We start from the raw sequence: 22,358 nt of genomic DNA, 5'->3' as shown, positions 1-22,358 counted from the left end.
TAAGCTACTTGTGTTACATGTTAAGCAAAACCTGTGACAAATAAAGCTACAATCCCAAATCCTGCCTATAAAAGAAAGTATGAAACTTTTTCAGTATGAGGATTAAAGCAGGGTTAGGAAAGAAATGAAGAGCTGTCACCTACCGCTGCTCAGTCAGATGTAAAAAGACAGCAAGTAGCTCTCCTACTTAAAAGATCCCACTCAGTTGCAAGCTATTGAGTCAGAAAAGTGGAAAAACCCCATGACCCGATAGATGCATAATCTGTAGAAAAAATGTCGCAGTCTTTCTCTTGCTAGTACAACAAGGAAACAGTATTTAAGACTAGAGCCCCAGTAAAAAGGAAACAAACAAAACAACACACAAAACCAAAGGAAAAAAAAAAAAAAAACACAACAAAACCAACCCTCAGCTATTACTTAGTATGTGCCAAAAACACACTAAAATAGCACACACCTTAAGGTGCTGGACTTTTTTTTTTTTTTTGGGGGGGTGGGGTGGGGCAGCACAGGGGGGGCAGAGGGGGGAAGCGTTTTTTAAAAACATGAGAAACAAGCACAGTTTTGGAGCCAGTTCTTTTTCTGATGCAATGAGCTGCAACAGCCAGAACCTAGAAATTCCCTGTGGAAGCCATCACAAGGCCAGAGTTCACACTAACACAAGCTTTGATTTACAGATGTTCCAGTTTACGTTAATCCTAGTTTCCACATACTAGTGTTTGCTTTAGTTTAAGTTTTTAAATGTTTTGCCATTTTGCTTACAAACACTTAAATTGTAGAGTTTCATAGTTTCTAACACTTCTGCACAATTAGAAAGATGTATTTTTGAAGTCTGGAGTTCTACCTTTTCTTTTGCAGTCTAAGGTATTACAGGGGTTAATCAGTGCACATCTCACCAGAACAGAAGTTGTAAGTGCAAATCTTGATTTGGAGTGTGACAATTCTGAAATAAGACAAAAAACATCAGAGCTTCATAACAAAAGTATTTCAGAACAGTTACATTTTAATTATTTATCACTTCTCTCACCTATGGAAGGTTAAAAAAAATGAGTCCAAGTACCAGCATAGTTAATATATTTATCACTAGGGATTGCCATAGCATGAAGCTTCCATACTAAGGACAGTTACTGACAAATGTACACATAGAAACTTGAAAGAATTCCTGGGCATTGCCGTGAAAAACAAGGCCAAGCGCAGGGAAGACAGGACTACAGTTATTGAAAAAAAGTTAGACTTTTAGCATTTTTCTTTGCTCAGTGAACTTCTGCAGCTGAAATGCATAACTGCCCTTCCTTGCCAAACAAGTTCCTCCAGCTTTCCATGCAGGTTCTAGTGAAGGACAGCCTTGCAAGCCAACTGACACAAACAGCATTTCACATATACTCTCTTATAACAGAGAAACATATATTAGCAAGACCACTAGCAAACACACGTTTTCCTCATGCTCTTTCCTAAGACCACACACAATTATGACTTTGAGTACATTTATTATAGTGCCTACAACACATATGCCCAAACACAGGGCAAAACTTCATTATAAATAGGTACTGTGCATCTAGGTGTGACAGAGACAGCATCCCGACTCAGCAGCAGCAAGATAAAGAGCAAAGGAAACTATTAATCCATACGTGAAAGAGCAGAGCAATGGGATTAAATAGCAGTATGCAAAGGAGCTGAGTTGCCCTCATTTATATCAATTTGACTTTAGTGCAATCAGTTAAAACTGCAGAAATTAAATGGAAGAATTCAGCTTAAAATGAGAACAAGCACTTAACTACTGGAAGTCCAACATCCAGCTTTGCAAACAAAGTCAACAGGATAACACTCTCCTGCTGAAACTAAAACTAAAGGGTACACGCAGATTCAAAGATTACAAGTACTTTTTGATCCACTGCACTGACCGACACAAATGTGATTACTAAAGCTTGCCTGCAGCTTACAGCTAACTGAGACAACAAGCTAAGTCAAATTACGCTAAAAATATTTTAGTTAGGATTGGGTTTAAGCTGTCTCTGTAAAGATGAAGTTCAAATGTCAGAAAACACTGTACAATTAAAAACAAACTGAAAAAAAAAAACCCATTCACGTGCATGGGGCAGAAGAGTCAGTAAACCGACACAGCAAGAAAGTTGCATCACTAATGTGAGCTCACTGCCCACATTCCTGCATAATCAGAAGACTCATTTTTGCTGAGGCAACTTTGGAGATATTTCATCATTTACATGACACTACCTCTTCTAACCACCTTCAAAGGAACATTACTGTCATTAAGTCATTTTCTTTTGCCTAAAAAGAAAAAAGCCCTTGAACTTCTAAATGACTGAAAAGAAGCTGAACCATCTGTTTCCATATGTTTGGTTTTGTAATAGTTTTAGAGCAAGTAAAACTAATACTTTTAGACAGGTCTTTACCATTACTCTCCTAAAGCACCTTACCCATCCTCTGTATATGTGCGTTGTAAGCCCAGTAATAAGGATGCATATCTAAGTACAAACTTATCCGAAATTAGCAAGTTACCAGTGCTGAATGGCATATTTGTAGTTGTTTTTACTTGCAAGTATTGAGATAAATTGGCATTCTCTCTTCAAAAAAAAGAAAAAGAAATGTTCTTTTAGAGCAACTGGTTTAAAATGCTACAGAACATAAACCACTTTGGAAGTAATTATTTAATTGTTCAAAACCACATACCACCAACTTGTTCTTTAAGTGGGTTATGAAATTGAAAATGCAAGCATCTGCTGGCTCAGCAAGGCTATTCAAAACATGAAAATAAAGCCATAGCCTTTTTCTCATTCTTACCTATCAAAGAATGTGAACACCACAAATTTCTCTTTTTAGAGTAGAAGCAGCTACCTTGGTTTTCCTGCTGAAAACATTTAAATTGCACATGCCTGAGACAGTTTGAAATTCAGGAAAGAATGAACTACTCTCCTTCCTCAGCCTCAGAAGTGACAGAGCGTCCACATGAGCACCAGCTATGTAACCCACCACCGCAGCTGGCAGTGTTTAAAAATAAATAAAAATCACAGCCCTAGAAGGCCACCCTCCCCTTGCCTCTTCCTCAAACTATGGGGCAGGGAAGGGGAGAAGTGACTTCCTTCCCCATTCCCAGCCATGCTTCCCCTTCTTATCAGCTCAGGCAATCCTGTGGCCACAAGTCCTTGCAGAAAACACTTTTTTGGCAGCAGATCAAATCACACCTGAGCGCACATAAGCATTAGATCCAATGCAATGGAAGCAGTTACAACATGCAGCTGGGGACAGCAAGAGTAAGGCCACAAGCTTTGAAACGTCTGACAGCTCAACTGAATTAAGTGTGGTGTGAAACTACACCTTAGCTATTTTTCCTTGGTAAGATGAAGCAAGCTGGTGAAGCTACCTAATTACATGAGACAGCAAGGAAGTAAAATTTGACTACAAGAGTAATTGCTTTTTATTCAGGCTCCCAAGACAACGATTCCATTTCAATATTAAAGAGTCATGCCTTCTCTTTCAAGTTTGGCTGGGGAAAAAGAAGAGTGGAATAACTATCAGCTAAGCAAAACCTTCTGAAAAAGACAGAGCAAACAAAACTTTTAATTCCAACAGATTCTAGGAAAAAAAAAAAAAAAAAAAAAAAACAGAAAGTGTCCTTTATACAGCCCAGATTTAAAAAAATAATAATTAAATAAAAATGAAAGAAGCTCACTACAACCTAAAATTCCTATTTAAACAAAGATATAGCAGAACTTCAAGATAAAAAGCTGCTGTTGTGGCTAGTAGTTGACAACACAGAGCTCTGGAAGAAAGCAGTTTTTCAAGGTTCAGTTTAAGTGTTTACCTCTCAAGAGAACAAGATGACTAAAAGCACAGAATATGAAACATTAAGTAAAGAACTAGCATTTGGTCTTCCCTGAACTAGCTTTTTTGGGTTTTGTTTGTTTAGAAAAAGTGTAATGATGACAGAAATTACCTCCAAGTCCAGTGTTTCACAACTTCCATATCCTATGTACCTCTCATTGTATAAAATCAAAATACAACACAAAAATACCATTTAGAACACTTCACAAAATATACTTTAGCTTGTCTATAATCCTAAAGAGCAAAGGACGCCCACCTACATTAACTATAATTAAAACCAATACTTATATAACAGCATGTATCTAAAGAAACATATTTCAGTGTTAAGATAGCAGATTCATGTTTAAAATCTCTACTACGCTATTGTAAAAGAAAAAAAATTGACATATGGGAAGAATAAGTCATCAGTGCTGCAAACCTCAGGATCATCAAAACACACATCTTCTGTAAGATACCAACTGCTTTCAGATCAGAACACATACCAGACTGTACTTTTTTAGCAAGCCAAAATAATGACTGAATTAATTATGTGCACACATAATTTTGTGTGCAGAAAAAAAATATTTCCTCTACCAGTCTAGGGGACTATTTTTGTGGAGGGAGTCAAGGGAGGAGGAAAAGAAATATTGTGCAAGCATTAGAAGTTACCAAACGGGGTTTTGTCCAGAACTGTAACCTTGACTCCTAGACAGCTTTTAAGTGATGAACATCACAGAACAAATGTACAGCGATGCACACAAGCTCAGGCAGAAAAGCATGACAGTACTAATGGAATTAAAAGTGGCAAAAGTTTGTAAAGCTGTCAGCTTGACATTATGAGTGTCATTAACAACAACAGCAAAGTTTAACTTACTGTAAACCTCTATTTTGAGCAAGGCTTTCCAGAGATCTTCAGAAACCTTAAAGAACAGTTTCTGCAATTCCTGCTGGCTGGCAGTGTACTATTTTCATACATTTAATAAACAGTATTTACACATAAGGTTTAGATGCCTTCATGAAGGTAACAGATTAAGAGAATCAAGATTTCGACACGGAAAGCTCCTTCTAACAATCTACTTAGTGTACAGTAGCGCTTTTTGGGTTATGCTGCTATGACCTCAAATATTTGAAGATCCTTACAGTTTTTTTTACAATAATGCTTTGCTTTAAAAAAAAAAACAACAACAAAATGTATAAAAACAGTTTTCTTATAAATATGAAATGCCTCTGTTAAAAACTATAGGGTTGAGGGGAACATAAATATACATTTGCATAGAACAGGCCAATAAGTTTCCATAATAGAGAAATTATTTCGCATTATTTTACTCCCTCTTTCAGTACAAAATCCGGGCATCTTCCAGGTCATATTTGCAAAACAAGGACTACAAGGGTTTATCAGCTGTTGTCCTGATGGAGCTACAGAAAGCTTTGCTTGCAAAGATATATTTGAGAAGCAGGTAAGAGACAATTACTGTAAATTTCCTGGTGTACAGAATGTTTCTGAACTACAGGTGTTTGTAGGCTTTGTACCCTTCACAGAACTTTCCTACACAACATTAAGATGATTTTACTTAACACACTAATAAAAAAAGCCACATAAAATGACTAGTAGACAATGCCAGCAATTTAATTTGCAGAAGAGAAAGCAACGTATAGCATTGGCACTAGCACTCTAAGTCTTATTTTAGCAGTAATGTTCACTCTTGGCTGCAGAATCACAGCTGGCACTTGTAACTTCTAAAGCAATATGTATGAATGATCAGAGTGGCATGCCTAGGCAACAGTTCACAAATATTAAAGGGCACAAGAATAAACACACCTAAAGACTGCCTACAGGAAGCTAAGGAAAACAACTAAGAGAAGAAGATAACAAAATTGGGAGAAGTGGAAAAACACATGAAAAGCTAACACCATCAGGGGAAAGATCCATATTCCAGGCAGGAAATAATTAGTAACATACAGCATATAGCACACTTACTTGGAAATCTACAGCAGCAGTTTGAGGCTTGAGTTCAAAGCACAGTTTTGTAGTTTACAACAGCCTTTCTTCCCACACATTAAAGAAAAGAAAAAAAAAAAAAAAAAGTCCTATACTAAAATTCTCAAAGACAGCAGGGGAGAACCTTGACATGCCTTGTGCCATTACAGCTCTATCCAAGAAACAAAGTGTAACACATCACTCCCAGGAGGAGCTAGACTACACATTCAACACCCACTCTTCCATTAGGAAAGCCTGGAAATTCAGATACCTCCTATTTCTATTGAAATGTTTGTTAGGAAGTTGCATTTGAAAATGAGCGATCAACACAACCATAAAAATTCCAAAAGAGAAAACAAAGCAACTGCCATATGGCTTAGGAGCTATTTATGACCCAAGACACTCTGCACCTTTACAAAGCACCCCTCTAGCACACCACACTGCTTTTCCTACAGCAACCATATATCTGACCATTCTAGATAAGTATGTTCTCCATGGACAGATGGACAGCAATCAAGTGGCAGTAGTAAGAGTTCCAGAGGAATATAACAAAGATGCTGGTATAGTAGAAACAGATTCATAGCTATATTTGCTCAAGTAGCAATCTATACTCATAAAAGGCGGCAGTCCTACATTCCCATTCTTTCCCTGCTCACCATAGCTATCATCTCACTCATGGTCTTCTCCCTGTATACTTATACCATACTTCCAAGACAAAATTCATCCTCACCCTCATTCACCAGCACACTTCCCATATATCAATACTCATCAGTATGACCTCTACTGCACTTAGCAGAAACAAGGGAAAAACTACACAACATTCCTCTCTCACTGTATAGGGAACAGAAAGGGGGACTGATGAGGGACGTTGAAACTCAGCTTTAAGCTGCAGATTCAAATATGTGATGCAGCTTCTCCCTCAAGGGAGCCTGACATTCACAGGGGTGTCACCTAGAACCAACACCACCTGATGATGGGGGTACCTCTGCAGATAAAATCTACTTCAAAAGGTCACTGGCCTTACAGGTCCTTCCTCACTCCCATCCTCTCAAACTCCCTGCTATAAAATATACCCAGTCTAACAGTCCTGCCCTACTTCTCAAACACATATCAATTTAAATTCTTCTTCCACATCATCCCTCCCATTGCCATACAACCGTGTAGCCCTCTAACACACTATTGCCACTGCTAGTAGCAGTCCCTAAGCTCTGTACTGCATTTGCAAAGCCTTAGGACTAAAGCCCGTCAGGCTTACTTTGGCTGAACTTTTCTTGGCCTGCCTGCAACTTTTACTTGATTTAGCTGTGACAGCAATTTCTCTAATTGTCCAGGTGCCTATGCCTAATTGGTTCTCCTTCTGTTTACCCAGGCATGCTGGAACCATAGTTTCATATAGATAGCACTAACAAGCAGTCACTCTGTATAGAATGAGACATTCACAACTCTACAACAAAGATACTGTAGAGAAATACAGGCCTGGTATGACCGTAGAGGCCTTGGGAAGTAGAGACACAGGATTCAGCAGAGAGGAGTGTAGGCATGGGATGAACAGAGATGGCTTGTACAGGACTCAGCACTGGACACCCCACAAGTCACCAGCAGTCAGCTAAGAGAAATGCAGACCTGGACAAAATTTGTTTTAAGAGTAACAAACAAGAAAGAAATAGTGCCTAATATATAGTGCCTTTTACATATTTGGATGCAACACAGAGGTGCAAACCAGTGAAGAGGAAAGGTATATAAGCATGTTAGCAAGCATATAAAAATTATCTCAAGTGGATCCTAGACGGAGAAAGATGAAACCATCAATAGAAGCAACCATATTGCTCCTCATGAAGGACATCTGATGATGACAACTCATCATAACAGCTCACCACCCCCAGGATGAAGCCACTGACCTTAGGACTCAGAGCAAGCGAGATGGTAAGCACAACTACTTTAACTGCATTATTGCTCTTTCTTTTTTTTTTTTTATTTTTGTAAAAAATACATCTGAATTAAGAACCATTAGGCTCCTAAGATTTCAATTATTCTAACAATAAATTCTTGGCTTCCCTGTTAAGGTACATTTCTATTTTTTAGCCATAGATGAGATTTTGCCCGTAGCACCCAACAGAGGCCCATGCTCAGTAATTTACAGACGCACAAAAATACATGCAGAGATACACAAAGAGAACAAGGTATCCAGTAGGCACCAAGACTCTCAAAGCATCCCCTGCACCCCAGCTGCTGTCACTGGAAGGGCCCCGAGCAGCAGTGCTTCAGTACCCAAAGGCTTCTGCATGATTCTGTCATCTACCACACCAGGTACAAACATGAGCACTAGGCCTTCCTTCCTTTAGAGCACAAAGTTCCAACCTTTCCCTCTTCTTTCTTGAATCACACTTGACTCATCTCGACAGAGCTGGTCCCAAGATATACCTGTGAAATACAGCCCATGAAACAAGCTGATAACAAGACACTATAAAGCAGCACAGATGGTGTGGCAAAAGGTGAGATAAAAAACAGTCAGACGAGAAAAATACCTCATTAGCAAAATACCCATTACCCAGAGAGAATCGGAGAAACTAAAACAGTTTACACCCTAAACTGGTAAAGGGTAACAACCTTAAGTCACTAACATCAACATCTTAATGCAATACACATCTAGGTAGTAAGAAATGCTTACAGAGGAAACAATATTTTGTGAAAAAGCCTTCACAGGGAGTACTTTCATAAAAGAAACACTTAATGACTCAAAAAGGATATACAAAGTGAGCAGTCTAGGTAAGGAAAAGTTGTAGTTTCTAGTTCATACACGTTTTAAGATGTCAGTTTTCATTTAACTCCTTCTCAGTATTAACAACTAAAAACACTCTCCAAATTGATTGTATCTTTGTATTTATTATTTTATAGTGACAAGTAACAATATGTTCTTTCCTGCTAGCATATATATACACAATGTTATTCAGTCAGTATTCCATATGGTTAATATAGCTGCCATTGTAAGAGCCTCTTGCAAAGAAAAAGAGTTCACAGATGGGGCAGTATCCCAGATGATATGCACATATCCATAGTAGGGATCTTCTTATCCCTCAATTACTAAAATATCTAACATCTACATTTATTAAACACGCGCAAGTCACTAAGTTGTAGCATGATCTGTAGCACTGTCCCCCATCAAAAAAAGAAAAAAAAAAAAATTCCTAAAAACACTCCAGGCGCTGCAACTGAACCAAGCAGCTATTTTCAGCTGACAATCGAGATCTGCGCGCACAACCAGCGGCCGCCTGTCACTGCCTGCTCCTAGACAAACTCCCCGAGAGCCCGGGCCCGGCTGAGGAAAGCGCCTTTCAGAGGCAGCTCAAAGACGGCGGCAGCAACGCAGCCGCTCCAGCGCTAACGGCCAAGTTTCTCCTGCTGCCACCGCCGGCCTCAGAGACCGCCAGACTCCCCCCCCCCACTGCCGCCCGCGGGACACCCAGCCGCCCCTCGCCGCCGCCGCCACGGTCTGCTTGGGCCTTCGCCGCCGGCCGGGCCCGCACGCACAGCCGGTATCCCTCCCCCGGCCGAGGGACACAACCGGGCCTTCCACCCCGGCGCCACCCGGCCAAGGGCCGCCGGGCCGGACCCGGCGAGCCCCGCCTGCCCGCCGCCTCCAACGAGGCCGCGAGCCCCGGCAGGGCCTGACTCAGCGCCGCGGCACCGGCACTCGCCGCTGCTGTCAGCGGCCTCAGGAAAGGGATAAGGAGAAAGCATCGCCACCGCCCTTACCTGTCCTCACTCTTGTTCTTCTGCTTTTTGCCCATGGCGACGGCAGCCCCGACGCGCGTCCCCCACCTCAGCGTTACCCGCCCGCCCGCGCGCAGCCCCGTGCATATGGTACAGCCGCCCCCGCCGCCCGCCCCGCCCCCGCCGTCCCGGCCTGCCCCGCGCCGGCACGCGACGAGCGGCGGCCCGGGCAGCGCCTCCGCGCTCTGGCGCCCCCTGTCGGCCGGGAGGAGGAGCGGAAGGCGCTGCCCGCCCCAGGCCCGGGGCGGGGCGGGGAAGCGGACGGGAGGGCTGGTGGCGGCCGCCTGGCCGGGAACGCGGGTTTACACCTCAGTTATCCAACTCGGCTCCGGGGTCAGAGCAGGGAGTTTGGCCCCGTTACAGCAATCCCTTTAGCGGGCTGAGCAAGCCTGACGGTTCTCTTCACCCTTCAGCCTCAGGATCGCCACCTCCATCTTGCTTTGCTCCCTGAAACCTTCGCTTCTTCCCTCTGCCTTTGCGCAGCTACAACTCCTTATCAGCCTCTCCCACCCAGGTTCCCAGCGGACTGCGGAGACGGCTAAGAGTTTATCTTCCCGCCCCACCTTCCTCAGCAGCATACTTCAGTAACCGGGGAGGCAGGTTTCCAGGAAACAAGAAAGCAGAACACTCGGGTTTGTTTGTTTGTTTGTTTTTTAAACACACTTTAATATCCCATTATTTAAATCTGTGGGTCTTCTAGCGCACTTGCAAGAAGAGCAAAGAGACGACAAGCCCGGGGTACTCCAACGCTGCCGTCTTCTCAACGAGACTGCCGCAGCAGTCCGGCCGAGCCACGCCGCCGCCCGCCCCCGCCAGCCCCGCCTGCCCTCTCCCAGGCGCCGCGCGGGCCGCCCTTACCTCACGACATCGCTCGAGGGGCCGGGCCCGGCCCAGCCCCGCGGCTCCCGGCCGATACGCCCCCGCCGCGCCCCGACTCCCTGCGAGGGGCTCGGCCTTCGACCTCATACGCCCAACCCCGAGAAGGAGCCCCCCAAAAAGGCGGCGGCCGACTCTTCCAGCAGCCGTTAAAACCGCCCGCTAACACTATTCACCCGCCCCGCAGCGGTGGCACGCTGAGGTGAGGGAAGGGGCGAGATAGGCCACGCCCCTCGCGGCCAAGCCTCGCCCAGAGCGCGGTTGCCATGGGGACAGGACGTGGGTGGGCAGCGCGTCCCAGTAGGGGTAGTCCCCGCGGGGCGGAGCTGTGGCGCGGAAGGGGAGGGGCTCCGGGTTGAGCCTCGCCCCTCCCGCGGGCGCAAACACCCAGACGGCAGCAGCGCATGCGCGCTGGGCGTCGGCCCCCACTGCAGGGGCGCGCCCGCCGCCCTGGCCAATCAAGGGGAGCGCCGGGGAACTCTGCGTGCGCGCGCACGTGGCAGCGGCCCTGTCCCGGCTCTCGCGAGACGCTGGCGGGGCGCGGTTCGGCGGGCGGGGCGGGGAGAGGCGCGGAGCGGCGGCGAGGTGAGGGGTGCTGCCGCTATGGCGGGGTTTCGGCCGTTTGGGGGCGGGGGGGAGCGGTGTGGCTGGCACCGTGGCCGCGGAGGGTGAGGTTTTCCCTGTGGAGTTTGTCAGGAGCTGCGTGGGCGGGCGCGCGAGCAACCGTCGTCTGTAACGGCCTGGCGGAGGCGTGCGGCGCCTGCGCGGTGTCCCGCTGTCTGCTACCCCCCGCCCCGCAGCCCGGCGGCACCCCTCAGCCCCGCCGTGGGCGGTCTCCATCGAGCGGTGCCAGCCGGGCCCCCGCCGCCCCTCCCTGGCGGGGCTGGCAGGACCGTGGCCCCGGCAGCGATGCGGAGCCCCCCGGGAGCGAGCCGTGGGCTCAGGGCCCCCGGCTGCGTCGGAAACGCTTGTTGGCACCCAGGCTTCCGCGGCCTGGGGAGCCGGGAGCCCTCTGGCACCTTAGGCTGCAGCAGAGACTGGCTGCGGGGCTGACTTTCCGTTTTCCTTCCTGTTTGCTTGGAGGACCAGCCTCCCTTTGCCCCAGCGGAGCAGGGTTCCCTCCCTCTCCTGAAGACCTCGTAGCCTGTGACCTGCACTAGCGAGGTTCTTATTTTCTCTGGAAATACAAGAAAGCGGGATAGAAAACACTAATGGAGGCACTGCAGTTAGCAGCTTCGGGGAGAGGGACTTAAGACAAGGTGCTGCAGGTCAGAGCCAGTGTGGCTGTGACATGCATGGAGAGTGGCAGCAGGCTTAGCACTGCTGATTTTGCATTACACTTGGAGTGCTGCCGTGATGTTGGTAGTTTGCTTGTTGCTGCTTAAAATGCTTTCTTGGCTTTGTATGCAAGGTGTTTACCAGTGCCATTGGCTTTGTAGTTTGGCTGTTTTGAAATACAGCCACAAGTGTTCTGGAACCCAAATTCAGCACACCAAGTCTGTGGCCTGCAGGTTGAGAAATCTGGTTAGGGTGATTGTGTACGGTCCCTGTTTCAAAACTGTCACTTGTTAACACTGATAGGTTTTTTTGTAGTGCAAGTTTATCGGGGAAACCAATCAATTACGTTGCCCCAGCTCTTCGTGCACCCAAGTCTTAGTATTTTGTGCCTTTGGAAGTGTTAGGGTAGGGGGAGCTTTACAGAAAGTGATTTTAGTTGTGTTTTTTTCACACAGCAATTAGGTAGTGGTTGTTGGGGTTTTTTTAAATCCTTTCACTGGCTGCCACAAGGTGGTGTCTGCAATAGCAGTTTTCTTGTACTAATTGAAGCAGTGCATTGGCCTAAAGCATTTGCTGTTGAGCGCCTTGTCTTTCTTTTAGCTGAGGAGAGGAGTGTTAATTCAGATTTAAATATGTTAATATACATTGCGTACTTAAAGTAATTGCATTTAAACTACTGGTGGGAACTAACATACTGAGCATTGCCTAGACTTATTCTGAGACATCTTACACCTCCTCACAGCAGCTTGGAGCTTTCTGATTGCATCTTCTAGTTTCAGAATATTTATTAAAGGTGCATGGATCTGGCTCAGCATGAGCGTTCCTTTGGAACTGGTGAATTTTACTTCTTTATATCGACGAGTAGTATCAGGTTCCTGTGCACTTTCAACAGCTGCCTTTGGAATTGAGAGAATAGGACTTAACTGGTATCTTTGTTGCCATCTCTGTTTGTTCATTGTGAAAATATTCTCCAAAGTGCGTTGCAATATGGAAAAGAACTATCTACTGTTATCTTCAAATAGCATAGCATTTTGTTTCTCTACAGTGTGAACTGCAAGTAGAAGAGGTCAGACTTTTAATTGTTTGTATAAATTTTAATTCCACGTATCGCTGTTTCCACAGGTCTGAAGAGGTTACTTTCTAGTTAAAGATGGCTGCTGATACCTCTGTTGAAATACTTCAAAAAGTTCTGGAGAATGAAATACTTCAGACTACCAAGGTTGTGGAAGAACATCTGGATGCTGAAATGCAGAAGCTGGACCAAATGGATGAAGATGAATTGGAACGCCTTAAACAAAGGAGGCTTGAGGCACTAAAAAAGGCCCAGCAGCAGAAACAAGTAATTTCTGTAGTTATATAGACTCTTGATGTGTACAGCGTAACAGACTTTTTTGAAATCTAGGGAAACTGTGTATGTGAACCAAGTGTTTTGAGGTTATTTGGTTTTGTTTTTTTCTCCTTCCTCACCTTTCTGTACTTATTTAAATTATCCAGGAAAGCGAGTTTCTGTCCCTGTGTGCATGCTTTGTGTTTTTTAACAGGAGGAGAGAAGAACCTCTATGATTGTTTACAATAAGGATAGGATAAAGAGTCTCGTACAAAGATTTGAGTGTGTCCGTATTCACTGAATATTGCTATCTGGAAGCATAAGCCTTGTAGGCAACCTAATCATAAGTCTTTAGGCTCCTTAAGCTTCTGAATTCTGAAGATTGTTACTTACGGCATGTAAGTGATGCATGCTCTTCTCTTAAGGTATTTTGTAGAAAAATGATACAGGGTCTTTCCTTGTTCCTGGGGTGGAATTGTTCATCCCACTCCTTCTAACCTAATGAAATGTCTTTGTATGCCTGCTCATTTCTTCTTGCAGGAAAGAAATTCTGCTTTGGTCCCTGATATCTCATGCTAAATTGTGGTCTTTGTGCTCCCCAAAAAATCTCTTTGAACATAGTCCTCACCAAAATTTTGGTAACATATGGTGTGAGGCCTGAACTGTAAGTAGGGAAGCCATGGGTTTCTTAGCTTTCTCCATCTAAGTAAACCTAAACAAAGAAATAGACTGGGTTGGGGGAGAGGTGACTGGGTTGAAAGGCGATGCTGTGGCTGTGGTGGAACCTGTAAAAGCTAATGCCATGCTTTGAAATAGGAATGCAGTAAAATGTCATGGCATGGTTGGGATGCTGGAGCACAGGCAGGGTTAGCAGCTTTAACTCTCCAAACATGGAAGCAGAGAAAGTGGCACACTATTTGCTTATTTTCAGAAGTTCAGTTTAGATTCGATTCTAGTGTTTTCCTTTTTCAGAAGTCATAACACTTGGATGTTCTTGGGTGTGACCTGTGGTAGTTCTCGTGCAAAAACTTGTTCGTGTCAGTTGATTTTAAATCATTGCTCTCATGCATTTTCAAATGCAAATTTGAAGTAGTATATTACTAGTAAAAAGAGTAAGCTGCCACACTATTCTGAAATAGGATTGTGCAGAGAGGAATTAATGCATACTCACTGTTGAAGGATAAGTCAGTTCTTGATTTGCATCGTGATGACTTGTCCATGTGCTCATACTTCTGTGCATTTTTAATGTGTACAATGTTCAGGAAATTCTTTGTTCTATCCTAATTTAGCTTACAGGATATTTTTGGTTTGCTTGGAAACCTCCCGCCCCCCAGCTAAGACAAAACTGTAAGATCAAGAACAGTGATTTATCTAAATTCTGTTCCCCCCACTGGAAGTTAAAGGTTTTTTGTCAAGTTCTGTCATACTGCGCTACTTCTAATTATTTAGATTAGTCTGTATTTGTTTTAATACACTACAAATAACTTTCAGTAATGTAGAAGCTGGTCTTAGGTGCCTTTGTTGGAAATCTAGAAGATTAGCTTTTTTCTAAACTGTAAGTGCACACTTAATCAGGAAGTTTTTGAAGTTGGCTGTGAATTTTAGCTTATGAAATTATATTTCTCCATACATTTTGTGACTAATGGTATGCATGTGTTTTCTGAATGGTTTCCTGTAAGCCTGGCTATATTAAAATACCTTCAGTGTATATTTGATAGATAAACATAATTTGTTGCAGGTGAGTTAGTAAGCTTTTTTCTCCTTGATTTTTTCATAGAGGGAAAAATTAGAAGAAATCTATTTTAATACATGTAATGACTTGAATCAGTTTTAGACAAGAGTTCTTTGAGTGTACAAAAACATTTTAGAGAGGGTAGCCCAGGCTGTTGATTAGCAGTTTTCAGATGCTGAGAATTTTCTGTCAGCAATCTTTTTGAACTAGTCTAGTCTTACTGAGAGGCTGCACTGCAGAAATTTATGCAGTTCTGTACAAGATTTGTATTTCCAAATAAGTAAGGTAGCCTTACTGCTCAGCCACCTATCTGTTGTTGAGAAAGAGGCAACCCAAAAGTATTGTCTAGCCTAGTGGCATTTGCCTATTTTCAAAACAGAACTAAAGGAGGGGAGGTAATTTCTTTCTCCTTTTATTACTGTATGAAATGGGTTTCCACTGCAGGCCCCCTCTTTTATTTTTCTTAAAAGCTGTACAACTTGCATGGTAGGTGCAGGACTAATGAACTCCATACTAATTATTTCCTTTTATGTTTTCCAAAAGGAGTGGCTTTCAAAAGGACATGGAGAATACAGAGAAATCCCAAGTGAGAGAGACTTTTTTCAAGAAGTCAAAGAAAGTAAAAATGTGGTTTGCCATTTCTATAGAGATACAACGTTCAGGTATAGTAAATAAGCTATGCTCAAGAAATCTTTTATTTATAGATGTGTCAAAAAACAGGCATGTTCTTTTGTTCTTTCAAATGCCAGAAATAAGTGGGCATTTTTAGAAGTATTCCATTTAATTAATTTTCCAAATCTCACTTCCTTCTCAAGATTTGATTTTTTAATTTTTTTTTTCCATTCCAGTTAATCTGAACATGATTTGACAATAATTAATATTCTGTTACATAGATGATTAAAATATAAATGTATAACTTCTTTGACAATATTTGAGAGTGCGCTGTGTTTCATTATTGATGTAGTTTGAGGGAGTCAGGTCTGCAAAAGTAGTGACAATACAGGAGCAGCATTTCAAAAAGGTCACTTTGTTTATTCCAGACAGAGATATTCTGGACAGTTCTGGCAAACAAAAATAAAAATATAAACAAAAACTTGTTAAGGCATCTTCAGAATTTAACTTTTATTTTGAAAGGATCTGTGGATACGAAGTGCAGCTGCTTTCCCTTTGTGCCTGCGCCTTTGTGATTATGTCACTTTTTTAGGGTGTGAGAGACCTAGATCTGAGAATATGTCCTGCCTCAGAACGGGAACCTAAAATAAGATCTCCCACTTCCTTGGAAGAATTTCAAAAGTTCTGGGTTGTAGGCTGTTCCTCAGTGGGTCTGTCTCAAGGTCTTCTGTTAAAATGCCGTTGCAAAGTAGAGTAGTTTGTTGAAGGAGGAGCCACTTATCCTGGTTTTGGTTGTTGTTTTTTTTTTTCCCCCCAAGGTGTCATGTTCTCTCTAATTTATAGAATATAAACTGATACAGCCTCAATGTGAGAAATTAAATGAGGTGAAAGCTGGATTATGCAGTGAGGTATCTGCATCCTACATTTTCTAAGTTAAACATTTTGATTTCAGAAATATCTGAAGTGGTTGTATTTGGCTAGCTTTTACCAAAAGAAGTTGAAAGACTGTCTCTGTAAATAAAGTAGCTTAGAACAGGTTTGAGTTGTTTGGTTCTTGTTTCTTGAACAAACAAAGTCTGTAGACTCAGACAGGAGAAAGAACTTTGTAAAATGCGTCGTGCTGACAACCAGCTTGAAGCTAGTGTGTCAGGTTTACCAACCCCAGTATGAAGTTGCTTTCATCCTTGCCCACTCCAGGAATTTGAGATTGCGGGTGACAAGTCCACAAATATCTGCCATCTGACAAGTATTTTGAGCAGGTCATGTTACTGTGCCCTAGCTGAGAAACAGTAATTGTATGCTCACTCATATTCCATTGCGACAGAAAAGTGAAATATTTCTGCCTATAGCCCTACTGAAGCAGTCTGTGCAAATAACTTCTTTATTTTTTCTGTACAGAGAGTTACTGCATCTCAGTTTTGGATGTAGTGACTGTTTTTTTTTTGTTTTGTTTTGTTTTTTTCAATGTAACATATTGAGAGTACTTTTCTGAAGACGTGAATGTTAGTTATAGAGAATTTTTTCCAGCTGACAGGTACTGAAGCTAGAGCAGGAAGAATAGAAGTCAGAGGGAAATTTCATCAATAAATGCAGGCCTCAAGAAATGAAAGAGGCTTTCAGGTGTATGTGGGAGTAATTAGGAAGAAATTAGAGAAATGGATACAGTAATTATGCAATAAAGGTGCTCTAAGCCGTTATTCTATTAGTCATTAAATCCAGCTACCTTAGAGACACAGTTTCTCTTTAAATGAAATTCTTAATTAAAAAGGCCGTATCTGAGGAGTTAACATGATAGAACTAGCTCTTTACTGTTCCTTTTAAATTTTCTATAAAATTCATACTCTTCAGCTTATTGTTACTAATACTGTATATATTTTGTTTTATTTCACAGGTGCCAAATTATGGACAAACATTTGACTGTATTGGCAAAAAAGCATGTTGAGACAAAATTCTTGAAATTAAATGCTGAAAAATCTCCTTTCTTGTGCGAGAGACTGCGCATCAAAGTAATTCCCACTCTAGCACTAGTAAAAGATGGAAAAACACAAGACTATGTTGTGGGCTTTACTGATCTTGGTAACACTGATGACTTCACTACAGAGACCTTAGAATGGAGATTAGGCTGTGCAGATGTAATTAATTACAGGTAATTAATTGTTTTGTGATTGTTTTATTTTCAGATACAGCTCAAGGCGAACATGTTTGCAGACAGGAGAATCTGTAAAAGTTTGTAACTGACTGATATGTTGTATGCTTAAGACGCACCAGAGTTTAATCCAGTTGTTTAATCTGTGTACTTTGGCAAGGGAAACAAGAGAGTATCTCTTTGGCAAAGTATTGGGACATTATAATGAGCGTCACATTGTCCTTTTTGTACAGTAATAAAAATGAACAGAGTTCTTACCATAAGGTGTATAGAGTAGCTACACTGCTTTGGTATGGCCTCTGAGACATGCATCTAATGTAATCTTTTCTAAATCAGCTATAGATGCCGAGATGTCACAGTTGCAATGCAGTAAAGTTGGAGCATTTTTAATTCACTTCATAGAAAATTCAGGAAGTCATCCTTAAACTGCATCATATTACCTGCATGAATATTTTTTTTTTCCGATGAACAGTACAGAAAGTGAAAATAAGTTGCAGAAATGCAAATAAATTATTTGTGTAGCAGTACAATATAATAATTATAAATCCCACATTTAAGACTACAGGATAGAAGGCAGTAGAGGATAACTGTCACCACAATAGTCTAACTTTACAGGAAAAGCATTTACCAGAACTTTCTGCTTTGCTTTCCAGTGTGGATAAAGCGTCATCTTTATTTTTTTAGGTTCATTTTGCTCTTTTGTTTTGAATGTCTTTTTTTTTATTTTAAAGTTCATTATCTGAATGAATTTCAATGTCTAATTTCCAAATTTTGGCCAGAAATATTATTGTATCTTAAAGGCAAAGAAACTACTGTTCAGTTTAGCTTAGTAGCTGTTGAACTTCAGATGAAATGACTGAAACGAAAACTTATAATTCAAAACAAGTGGTAATACTCACTTCCCAGCTCAGTAACAAGCAAATATGCAGAGGAGTCAGGGGCAGCTTTGATATATATTCTAGACGGCAGCAGCTTTTTGTGGGAGAAATCTTTCAGTGGTCTTGTACCAAGCTATATTGAATTTGCTAAATGTCAATACGTTGGCTTACAGCATAATTTTACTTCCTACTTGACTCTACTAGTACTGTGTATTCTGCTCTTAGCTCCTTGTGGAGTGGGGGAGTTGTTTCATTATTCATTTTGCCAGATCCTGAGTTTGGTACTGTGGCTTTGCAAAGTGAGCCACAGTATCTGCACAGCCCAGGAGATCCATTTTGGGAGACATCCGTTTATGTACAAGTGTTGCATTTCTCCCCTGCTCTGGATATAATGTCCCGCTCTCCGGAGTTCCTGAAAAGGAGATAGTCCTCCTCAGACCCTAGAAACAGTTCTTTTCATTCAACCTGTGGGATAGCAGGTGGTGAAAGGATACACTCTATTTAGGGGAAAAACTGTTCAGGTCACATTGTTTGACCAAAATCAGGATTCAAGTGGTGTACTGACTTATTACTGACACTTAGGATCAATATCAGCAAAATATTATTTACAAAATGTTAATACCTACAAATTTCTAAACACCCTTCTCTAGCTAACTCCAGAAGGTTCTAATTGCTTGCTCACTCACTGACACTTATATGCAAACCCCTCACAGGTCATGTGAGTGAAAGCACGCACACCATTTTCTGAGCAAGGGGAGGATCTCCTACAGCACACTCCTGCTGTGGGAGACGTGGGTGCTCCAGCTCTATGTGAACACCTGCTGTTGCCACCAACCCATGGGCTCACACACTGGTGAGAAAGCTCCCACAAGGTCATAGGTGCACAGAGGTGCGAGTCCCTTATAGTCCACTAGCTGGAGTGTAGTGTCTGATGGGGAAGCTGCTCTGTCTGGTCTAGGCAGAGATAGTACAAGGTGACTTCTAGCAGTACAAAACCCGGTTTTGACTTGCCTGTTTCTACTCTGAAGTCCCCATTACAAAATTTTAGCTTCTTTTGTACTTCTGGCTCCTCATTTGTTTTGAAAAGTCTCCTGTAATTCCCTGGTTACTGTTTAGTCTGACAGATGGTTTTCTTTAGTATCATCAGTTTGCAGCAAAAGCCCTTTCAGACAGTTTTTCTCTAGAGCTCCACTCACAGGTGCTGTTTACACTCACACTTCTGTTTTAGCTACACTTATCCGGGCCATTTTGTCCAGGATGTGCTTGCTATGCTAGCAACACCACAATGCTACTTAGGGTGGCTCTAGGGAGTAGGGGTTGTGTTCTCTTCCAGTGTTTCTCTGGAGAAACTGGTAATTAGAGGTGCTACTTACTGTCTGCATGAATACAGCTTTAATGAATGTGTCTTACTGTCTCTTTCTCTAGTGGAAACTTGATGGACCCACCTTTTCAAAGTCAAAAGAAATTTGGAACAAGCTTTACAAAGTTGGATAAGAAGACCATCAGAGGAAAGAAATATGATTCAGATTCTGACGATGACTAGAAGAACAACTAAATGTATTTGTAAATCATCTTTTGTTTATGCTTGGTACATTTCTAAGAATGTTTTTTATAAAGCTTACTGCTTTTCATTACATCTGCACATAATGCTCATTTTTCTATACAGTTTTTTACAACTGAGTCATAGCAGAAAAAAGCTTAAATATTTTTTTTCCTCTTTTGAAAGTCATTTGTAATTCAAAAATCTGAGTCCTTTTAACTAAATAATGTGGCAAACGATGAACTTTGTCTTAAGTGTAAGTTTATGAAGTGTTTTGAAGTAACTGTTAGAAACAACTGTACCAAGTCAGACCAAAGGTCCCTCTGGCCCAGCACCCAGTCTCAGTGGCCAAAAGCAGATGCACAAGAAAGAGTAAAAACAGGGTGAGCAGCTAGCAATGCTTCCCTAGAATATGCTTTGAGAAATCTGGGGCTTGAGGAACTCTGTATCTGAGAGCATTTGGTAGTTAAAACCGTGGAAGAAAAATCTCTTTAAATTCTTATATTACCCTCGCATCCACATCATACGGCAAGGAGTCCACAGTTTAAATGTGTTGTGTGAATAAAAACTTCCTATTGTTTTCCTTGAATCTGACAGTTCCAGGCTTTTTTTCCCATTTTCTTTATTAAAGGAGATAATAGACACTTTTTAAAAAGATTTTTCCCTATCAGTTCCTCTTCCAGTTGTCTCTTAAAATTTATTGTTACTTATGTTATCAGTAAAGCACCATAAAATGATCAGTAAAACAAATAATTGCTTATCTTATGGTGCCATATCATGATATTGAATAACTTAACTACATTGCACTATAAGTTGCAAAAACAGCCGTAACTTCTGTGAATTCTGAAATAGATGGTCAAGAGAAATGCCCTTTTACCATCTATGTACGCTGCATGTTAAAGCTGATACAGCGGGTAATAGCACATAGCAACAAGCATACTGAAAACAGCCTTGTTCACAGATTTGTATAATTCTGTGGTTTTGAGTGTGTGGATTTTATAGCAGATGCTTTGTACAAGAGAGTAGAATAGAGAAAAGTATTTGGGAGAAACCTTGATCCGTTAAGTTTAGATAGAGCACCGCATACTGTGTACTGTTCTTAAGTAATGGACAGAATTTTCAAGGGAGATCTTCCTTGGAACACAATGTGTAAAATTTCTGGCTAGGTGAGGAGTTGTTGAGTTTTCTTTTCATTTTCAAAAAAAAAAAAAAGTTTGCTGTGTGCTGAAGGACCCTTTTGAGGTGGTATTTTGAATCCAGTTGGCCCAAAAAGCAGTGAAGTGGGTCTAGTCATTCTTGCTGCCTTGTAGCAGGGAACACTTGTGATTGGGCCAGCCCAGCAATATATCTCTCTTAAGTATGTTTTAAAAAATTATATTTTATTTCTGTTCATGTACATTGAAATAAAATTATTTTAATTCTATTGTTGACTTTTGCATCCTTTCAAATAAGGTGGTCTAGATGCTGTAGGTTATTTTTTTTTCTTTTAATAAGGTCAATCAGAAGGTTGCACATGCTCTTTCTAGATTTCTAGCTTACAGTTCTGTCTAACATTAAGACCACTTTGAGAAGGCAATCAGGTTAAGATGTACACAGCTGTCCATTAATCTACTAGAAGCATAAAGTAAACTAGCTTCAAGTTGATCTCCTTTTTAATGCATAAATTCTCCAAATGCACTAGAAAGTGCTTTTTTGTAATTTGTTTTTCATCTAGTTGCATGAAATTAGGAAACCAATGTTCCAACAGCATTTTTTAAGAATGCCTTAGCAGGACTCATCTCTAAGTCCTAATTATGTTGAATAGGCTGTGGAACTATAAATCATGTCTAACGTAGTTGCATGCTGTGTGGAAACACAAATTGGCTTGTCAGGATTCCAGCATGGTGCATTGTTAGAAGTTATTCAGTTCCATGCGTGAATAGCCCCATTACGAACTCAACACAAATCTTAGTCAGAGTCTGTGGTTTCATGTCACTTTAAGCTGCTGATTTTTTTTCTAGGTTAATCTCCAGTTGGACCTCTTCCTTCATCTGGTTTGTAATATGACCACATGCACTCCAGTGCTAATACAAGGAGTTTGCAGTAATGCATGGTTTGGGTAAAAGGGGAAGTTGAGTCTGTTTCTACTACTAAGTTCAAATTTATTTTGAAGTAGCAGCCTCATAGATCTGTCTGCTTCAAGTCTTTGCTTTCATGTCTGCTTTCTGCATTTTCTGTCTTGAATGAAGATTAAAACTCATTGAATGGTCCTCTTGGTAAGACTTCCATTCTTGATCTGCATATTACTTTGAGATGGAGAATCCAAATCCAAGAATTTTATTTTCACTGAAACCTAATTCTTTAAGAACTGGAAAATTCTTCTAGTTTGAGTAGTGAGGAACAAATTACTCTTTCATGGTAAAGC

The 22,358-nt window shown here is 41.6% G+C and overlaps 2 protein-coding genes across 3 annotated transcripts in view; one reads left to right on the top strand and one right to left on the bottom strand.

Moving 5' to 3' along the window:
- EIF5B (eukaryotic translation initiation factor 5B) overlaps positions 1-10,595 on the bottom strand; it is a 38,685-nt gene extending 28,090 nt beyond the window's left edge. Inside the window, exons 1-2 of one of the 2 annotated variants that reach the window (XM_082481705.1) lie at positions 10,424-10,595; positions 894-940 (exon numbers count right to left, since the gene is read on the bottom strand). In XM_082481705.1, coding sequence (XP_082337831.1) covers positions 894-940; positions 10,424-10,531 — 155 coding nt within the window. In that variant the 5' untranslated portion in view covers positions 10,532-10,595. Of the gene's footprint in view, positions 1-893; positions 941-9,547; positions 9,667-10,423 lie in introns of those variants that run through there. The other variant, XM_082481706.1, reaches the window with a different exon arrangement.
- Positions 10,596-10,995: 400 nt separating this feature from the next.
- TXNDC9 (thioredoxin domain containing 9) lies at positions 10,996-21,377 on the top strand. The gene is made up of 5 exons (XM_082492438.1): positions 10,996-11,026; positions 12,842-13,058; positions 15,322-15,440; positions 17,282-17,536; positions 19,840-21,377. The coding sequence occupies exons 2-5, from the start codon at positions 12,870-12,872 to the stop codon at positions 19,955-19,957; spliced, it is 681 nt and encodes a 226-aa protein (XP_082348564.1). The 5' UTR covers positions 10,996-11,026; positions 12,842-12,869; the 3' UTR covers positions 19,958-21,377.
- Positions 21,378-22,358: the final 981 nt, after the last annotated feature.

The sequence above is a fragment of the Vanellus vanellus genome, assembly GCF_965231255.1.
Source record: "Vanellus vanellus genome assembly, chromosome: 1".
NCBI lineage: Eukaryota > Metazoa > Chordata > Aves > Charadriiformes > Charadriidae > Vanellus > Vanellus vanellus.
The sequence above is the reverse complement of the archived record's forward strand: the minus strand, read 5'-3'. Positions and strand labels throughout refer to the sequence as shown.